Below are 7,765 nucleotides of genomic sequence, written 5' to 3' on the forward strand. Positions count from 1 at the left end.
GGGATGGGGATATTAATTTTCATGATTCTTTTTCAAAGAGCCAACTCAATGTTCCATTGATTGATTGTATTGGTTTTTGTTGTTGTTTCTAGTTTACTGATCTCAGTCCTGAGTTTGATCATTTCTATTTCTTTCAGTTGTGATTTTGTTGTTGTTCTAGAGCTTTCAGCTTATACTAGTTAAGTTGCTAGTATAAGACCACTTCAGTTGTTTTGTTGTTTTGTCTATTCGAGACAGGGTTTCTCTGTGTAGCCCTGGCTGACCTACAACTCACTCTGTAGACCAGGCTGTCCTTGAACTCACAGAGATCCACCTGCCTCTGCCTCCTGAGTGCTGGGGTTAAAGGGCATGCACACCATGCCCAGCTTTCTCTTTGTTTTTTTTTGTTTGTTTGTTTTTTTGTTTTTTGTTTTGTTTTGTTTTGTTTTCTTAATGTAGGCACTTAGCTATGAACTTGCCTCTAGGAACTGCCTTCACAGTGCCCACAAGCTTGGGTATGTTGTGTATTCATTTTCATTCAATTCTAGACAGTCTTTAATATCTTTCTTAATTTCTGTCTTGACCCATTTTTTGTGTAGAGAGTTGTTCAGTTTCCATAAGTTTGGAGCTTTCTGTTGTTTTTGTTGTTGAAATCCAGTTTTAATCTGTGGTGGTCTTATAGGATGCAGGGTCTCTCAATTTTCTTGTAATTTTGAGACTTTATCTATTGCTTTTTGTCTGAGGCCTCTGTTGGCTGTTTGTTTGTTTTGTGTTTCAGTTAATGCACTGTATTTGTGTTTGAGTTAATGCACTATATTTGTGTTTTTTGAGTCAGGGTCTCACTGTATATGCTGGTGTGATGTTGAACTCTTAATTTCTGCCTCATCTTCCCACATGCTGGGATTAGTTGACTCAGTAATTTTTTTATCATTCTGTGGGCATGAGTCTCACTGTCTTGCTTACTGTGTCTACCTGGTAAGTCTGGAACAGGGCAGCATTGTCCTCCTGCTGTAGACTCTTTAGCAGGGCAGCATTGTCCTCCTGCTGTAGACTCTTTGGCTGTGGTTATTGTTTGGATCCTTTGCTTCCCGTGTCCACGTCAACATCAGTGGTCGGTCAGTTTGCACAGAAAGCCTCGGTGGGATGGGACAGCGTGTGGTGAATTAGGGGAAATTTGTCATCTTAATGATAAAGTGAGACTGTTGGATGGTCTTTCATTTCTCTGTTGTGTGTGTGTTCACATGCAAGTGTTCATGTACGTGTGTTGTGGTGTGTGTGTGTGTGTGTGTGTTCTCGAGTTGTGGTATCAGAGTCCAGCCTTGGGTTGACACTTACCTTCCCTTCTGAGGCAGACTCTCTTGCTGACCCTGCACCTGCCAGGCTTCCTTGCCCTTTGTAGGTGAGCTGGATTGCAGATGTGGCTCATTAAATCCAGCTCACGTGATCCAGCTCACGTGATCCCCGAGGAGTTCACCCCGTTTACATGCTTGCATAGCAAGTGTTTATCCACGAGGCGTCTTCCCAGCCCCCTCTCATGCCTCTGTGTACTGCTTTAGTTGTTAGTGTGCAGACCCAAGGCTTTTGCATAATTATTTTTGAGTGTGCTAGTCCCTTGGTGACACTGTGAAAAAATTGTTTTGGTTTTGATTTGTTCATTTCTAGAAAAAGATTACATATGGATGTTAACATGACTAGTTAGTTTTACTGGGTTTTCAGGATTTCCTACATGCAACATCACCATCGTCGTTATGAAGTATCTCTTCTTGTCTCCAGCAGTAGTAGTGTTTTAAGGTCTCTTTTTGTCTGTTGCTGGCATAATAACTCTTGCTCCCCTGGGTTGATAGTTGCATGGTCTGTTCTACCTGTAACCTATTTGCTTTGAAAAACGTACTGACATCTTTTAATCTATCAAATTTCTTGTTTGATAATTTTACAAATGTCTATATATTTTATTTGCTTTCACCCCCCCCCATACCACTGCAGTCATGTCCCTCCCTCTCCTGTCAGCCCCTCGCCCATACTCAGCCTCTCTGTATGGTGGCCCACCGATTCCAACCAGGGCCATTTGTGTAACTGCCCCAGAGGGGTGGACATGTCCCTCCAAGATCCTGATTGACTTGTGCAGGCAGCTGCCCCTGCTGTGAGATCACATTGGAAGAGCCGTGGTGGGCCCTGAAGACTTCCCCCAGATACATTCTTTCTGTTTCCTCTTCCAGGATGTTTTGAGTCTTAGAAGGTAGTGGTGTAGACATCCTGTTTAGGGGGAATACTTGGCTCTGCCCTGTTTCTGCTCATGAGGATGCTACATCACACATCTATTCTGTACACTTGCCTTGTTCAGAGTCTATGAGCAGTGGCCCCTTCATACAACCAGTGCCCTGCTCTCTGATGTGCTGGTCGCTTTTCTTCACATCCTGTAGATTGTGCCTTTCATATCATATTTTATCTTTTAAAAATAATATCTGGGAATTTCATTTCAGTTATTTTACCTCATCCTCATAAATTTCTATTTTTATATAGTTTTGCATTTTAAGGCTACTTCACTGATTTTTTTCTTTGATCTCCTAGTTTTTATTGTTTCTTTGTCTAAGTCTTCCTGTGTGGTTTGCTGTAATTCGGTGACGTATCTGTCATGGTTGCTCTGAAGTTCTGTGTACTGACCCGTCACCTGCGTCCTCTCACTACTGTCGGCTCTCTGAGTGTCTGTCCCTTCCCCCTTTTCTGAACAGAGTCATATGTTCTTGTCTCCTGACTAGCACGTCTCCTACGTTGCATGTTGAAAAATATTTTAGGTGATGTCTATAATGATCTCTCTAAAATGTGTTATGTTCTATTTCCTTGTTTTTAAATGAACTATAAATTAAATGTTCTAACTATATAAAATTTGATGCTTTATAAACCTATCAAAGTTTTAATTCTGGGATATTTATAGACTTTAAATGCAAATACACATTTTTAAAGACATCGTACTGTTTTGAGTGATAATGAATAAATGTTAATTTACTCCTCAGCTTAGGAGACTGGAGCAGGGGATGAGATGTTTGAAGCTACCCTGGACTGTGCAGTAAATCTGAGGCCATCCTGAACCACCAAGCAAAGCCTTTTCTTTAAAGATAGTGTAAATTAAGCCAGCAGCAAAACCTTTGGTTTTCTTTTTTAAATTTCAGCTTGTTCTGTCGTTTGAAACCCCGAGAGAAGATTACACCTCAGTGGCCTGAGAAACCCTACGAGTGGAACCAGGTGCGTGGGTGGCTGCCTGCACGACCAGCCACTTCCGGAGGAGGGAGAGGGACTGGGTGGATGTAGGCTCTGACCAGGACAGCAAGGGTGACAGGAGCAGGCTCTCTAGGCAGAGCAGGCAGCCATGCAGCGCACAGCCATTTCTCAGTGGCATCTTCTGTGTAGCCTTGGGACGAGGCAGGCCTCGGGGAAAGGCAAGTATGAGCGCCTTTAGACCTGATAGCGCTTGGTAATGTTTGAACACTGCTTTGCTGTTCCCACCCCAGCCTAAGTTTTGGTGGCTGGATGTTCTGTGTCTGCCAGGCCATTACAGCAGGGCACAGGAGACAGCCTCTGACCCGCTTCTCTGTGCTGGCGACTGATGTGCTTGTGAGCACCAGGAAGCCCTTTTGCAAAGGAACTAACCTAAGTATTCCCTTCCCCCAGCCCTAGTCATCCCAAAGACCCTGCCTCTTGATCCTGATCCTGATCCTCTGGCACTGCAGACCAGCACTGGAGCATGGGGTTCCAGGGCACAGCTCAGCTGAGCAGCAGGATGTGTCCCTGCAGCTCCCCAGCATTTCTCTGCGAGACTTAGTTATTGGGTTGTTGAAGGGCAGGGAGCAGAGCTAGTTCTCAGCTCTAGAACCAGCTATGCCTTTCAAGCCAGCCAGGCAGGGCTTTCCTTGGCCTTTGCTCACACTGTGCCTCTCAGGATGTTTGTTTGAAGCCCAGGGTTTTTCCATCTCCATACATCCTGCCCCTCCTTGTGCCCACAAATGGCTTCTCTCTGTGGATTGTTTAGGGCTATCACCAAGCAGCTGCCAGTACAGACTTCTGCATGGAGCCCTGAGCTTGCCGAGCAAGGCCAGGAGCACAGTAATGGACAGTGGCTGAAAGAAGAGTTAGTGTGCTTTAGAAAACTTGGTTTAACTAAGTGCCCAAGTCACTGTTCCTACATGTATACGTATGTGGGAGATTTCTCAGTAATGCTTACCCCAGTATTAAACATCAGTTTTGAAATGTTTGATCAGTTGTTTCAAATGTTTGAAATGTTTGAACAGCAAGATGGTTTAGCTTGATATGACACCTTAGAGCCACACGGTGAAAGGAGAGATCCATCTGTCACAGGTTGTCCTCTAACCTCACACATGTATTGTAGCATACACACACACACACACACACACACACACACACACACACACACACACAAATGAAACTTAAAAACCCTGCAATGTGTATTAAAATGGACGATCAGATGTGTAGGGTGAGTTATGAAAGTGGAGAAGCATCTGCAAAGAGCTCTGTAAAATGGGAAGGACGCTTGGCTGTCTTACATGTCCATCCAGGAGCACATATTTTCTGGTTTTGGTGTCTAGACAGGTTTCATCCAGAGCCTGACTTGCTTCTCTTCTCTGCACGACTAGGTGGATCCGAGGCTGGTCATGGAGCAAGCTGAGTGGGAGGGCACCCGAGGGAAGAGCACGTCCCTGTACCAGCTGCACACCCCTGTGGTGCTCAGCCCCTGACCAGCAGAGGTCGCTACAGCCTTCCTGAGCCTTCCTGCAGCTGCTTCCTGTCCCTGCTGCACCTCAGGGGCTTCTCCATCTTGCTGCCTTTGCTCTGAGTAGAGAGTGGTATTTCTGTTTGGGTGGGAAAAATCAGAAAGTCTAGTCTTTTCAAGAAATGAGGATCAAAGTATTAAATACTTTGCAAAAAGTTGTTCTGAAAGAAGATTTTGTTTTGGAAAAAGCTGTATTCTTCTTTAAATGTATGAGGGTAAATCTAAATAGTCAGTCCCTGGAGACAAGGTTCCAGACTGTGTGTGTATTCCTATCCTGTCAGTGGGGAGAGCCAGACCGCTGGCTTACCACAGGACCCCCAGTGGATGTGTGCAAGCATATGTGTGTGCTTAAAAACCATGTGGCATTTTCTGATGTTTTTTTCCTCATTGAAAAGATGTGGTTTTGGTAAAACTTCAGTTTTGTGTATTTAGGACTTGTGGTTAAATTAAGCCTCTTGCTCTGTGTTTTGGAAATGAGGAGATGTGTCCTGGCAATCAGCATATGTGGTAAAACAATAAAGGCCCTAGGCTTTGTTTCTGCTGTGATGGTTTTTGCTCAGAGATGATTATTGTCTTAGTCACTATTCTGCTGCTCTGAAGAGACTTGCAGAGCCAAGGCAGCTCTTACAGGAGAAAGCACTTACTGGGGCTGGCTTACACTTTCAGAGGCTCAGTCCACTATTCTCACAGAGGGGAATATGGCAGCAGACATGGTATGCTTGATGCTGGAGGTGTAGCTGAGAGCTGTACCCTAATTTTCAAGCAGAGACAAGACTGGGTCTGGCATTGGATTTTGGAACCTCAAAGCCCACCCCCAGTGATAGCATCCTACAACAGCCACACCTCCTAATCTTTCCCAAGTACTACCACTCACTGTGACTAAACAGTCTAACTCAAACCACCACAGTTATGAATTTCCTTCTAAATTATCTTGGTTTATAAAGCTGGGGAAGAGATCACAAACATCTTTAAAAACTCTTAGAGGAGGCAAGTGTCATTAGAAGTACTTATCACCATTTCCTCTAAGACAGAAGAAAAACATGTGGAGAACCAGCGGTGGAGTTTCATGCCTGTCATTACAGCACAGAGACTGAGGCACAAAGGCCGAGAAAGAGCTCAAGAACAGGCTTAGTAGCCTAAAAACAGAAAACCAAACACGAGCCACCATGAACATCACAGAGGTGACTGTGGGAGCTGCTGGTGTCTTGACTGTGAGGAGGACCAGGAAAAACTCTCTGCAAACAGTGTGACAGAGGGTGGCAAGATAGTGTGGCCCAGTGCCAATGGCACTGCAGACAGCTGAGGTGGAGGTAAGGGAGCACAGGAGCTCAGCACAGATGATGGAGCTCTGGGACCTGCAGTGTGCCAGCAGAGACTCACAGTGGTGGGAGCCCCTGCCATGGAAGTCAAGGCCAGAGGTTGTCCTGAGCTGCAGCAACCAGGGTCCACCCTGCCTTAGGTCTGCAGTGCTAGCACCCAAGGGCATCCGTCAGGAATGCCCTGACTTAGGACTGCAGTGCTAGCACCCAAGGGCATCCATCAGGAATACCCTGCCTTAGGTCTGTAGTGCTAGCACCCAAGGGCATCCATCAAGAATACCCTGACTTACACTGGGGAGCAGCTGAGAAGTCACGACTCTCTGTTACCCGAGGTGCTCTGATTGGTCCCTGGCAAGGCCACAAGGTAGGGAGGAAAGAGTGAACCAAGTGCACCCTATATTCTTCCCAGCGAGTGCAGTGCGATGGTCACACAAGATGACATGTCAGCTGCCCTGGTAAAGGAAACTTTTTAAAATTATGACCTTTTTTGGTAAAATAAACTTTAAAAAATTAAGATCTTTTTGGTAATGTTTGCTTTGTTTGTATGTATATATAATTCAGTTTTTTTCTTTTTATAATGTTTTTGCATTATTTTGTATAGTAACATGTGCCACAGTGCACACATGGAGGTTGTTTCCTTCCACTCTGTGGGGTGTGGGGCTGGAACTCAGGATGTCAGCCTTGACAGCAAGTGCCTTTACCCACTGACGGACCCCTCCAGCCTTCCTTCTCCTTACTCCTAATATGTTTCCATTTCCCTTTTTCTTGTTTGTAGGTGGCTATCCTTCCTCATTCCCTCTTTTACAGTTTTCTACTTTTAGTAACATTTCAGTTCATCTGGTCATCCTTTTTCCCCTTTCTTCGTTTTTTGGTAGTGATTGTATTTAGTGTGTATTGTATTTATATATCTGAATTTTTTTAGGTATTATGCTTGTTGTTACTGTGTTCCTCCTGAACTGGCAGGAGCAACCTTGCCTTTGGTGTTTGGAACAGATGCACTTTCAGGCAGGCTGAAAGAAACTGCACAACCATACCCTGGTCCCTCGCAAACACTGGTAGGTTCTTCAACTTGGCGCATGCCTTTAATCCCAGCACTTGGGAGGCAGAGGTAGGCAGTTTTCTGAGTTTGAGGCCAGCCTGGTCTACAGAGTGAGTTCCAGGACAGGCAGGACTATACAGAGAAATCCTGTTTCTAAAAAAAACAAAAGAAGAAGAAGAGGAGGAAGAGGAGGAGGAGGAGGAGGAGGAGGAGGAGGAGGAGGAGGAAGAAAGCGCCCACCGGACAGCCTGGCCCAACAAGGCATGGGCCTTCAGAAGGCCTGGAGTCCTGCTTCCAGTCCTTTACCCTCAGCAACAATGGAGAGGAATGATACCTGCCCCTGCACCTAGACAGACCAAGCATGCACAGAGTGCTACCATACCCTTTCAGACCCCAAGTACTCTAACACTTAGAACCCACCGCCATGGGTTTTCAGAGGCTCTCTGCTTTCCTGAGACCTGAGGAGAAAGTACATCTTGTAGGCTCTGACACTGTGCTCATTGTGTCATAATCTAACCACAGTCACAGAAGTCAAAACTACACTAAGATGACCTCACCCTCGAGAGAAGACAGATGGCTCCCCAAGAAGGCCCCTCAATACACTGAGAGAGAGGTTCTTCCTGGACATGCACAGACAGACCTCAA

General features: G+C 45.4%; 1 protein-coding gene across 5 annotated transcripts in view; it reads left to right on the forward strand.

The window, feature by feature from the left end:
• Tdrd9 (tudor domain containing 9) overlaps positions 1-5,308 on the forward strand; it is a 101,995-nt gene extending 96,687 nt beyond the window's left edge. For all 5 annotated transcript variants that reach the window (XM_031355946.1, XM_031355954.1, XM_031355947.1 and 2 more), the window contains 2 exons: positions 3,147-3,219; positions 4,626-5,308. In XM_031355946.1, the coding sequence (XP_031211806.1) occupies positions 3,147-3,219; positions 4,626-4,727 (175 nt within the window). In that variant the 3' untranslated portion in view covers positions 4,728-5,308. The remainder of the gene's footprint in view (positions 1-3,146; positions 3,220-4,625) is intronic.
• Positions 5,309-7,765: the final 2,457 nt, after the last annotated feature.

The sequence above is a fragment of the Mastomys coucha genome, unplaced genomic scaffold (assembly GCF_008632895.1).
Source record: "Mastomys coucha isolate ucsf_1 unplaced genomic scaffold, UCSF_Mcou_1 pScaffold6, whole genome shotgun sequence".
In the NCBI taxonomy this organism is placed as follows: Eukaryota; Metazoa; Chordata; class Mammalia; order Rodentia; family Muridae; genus Mastomys; species Mastomys coucha.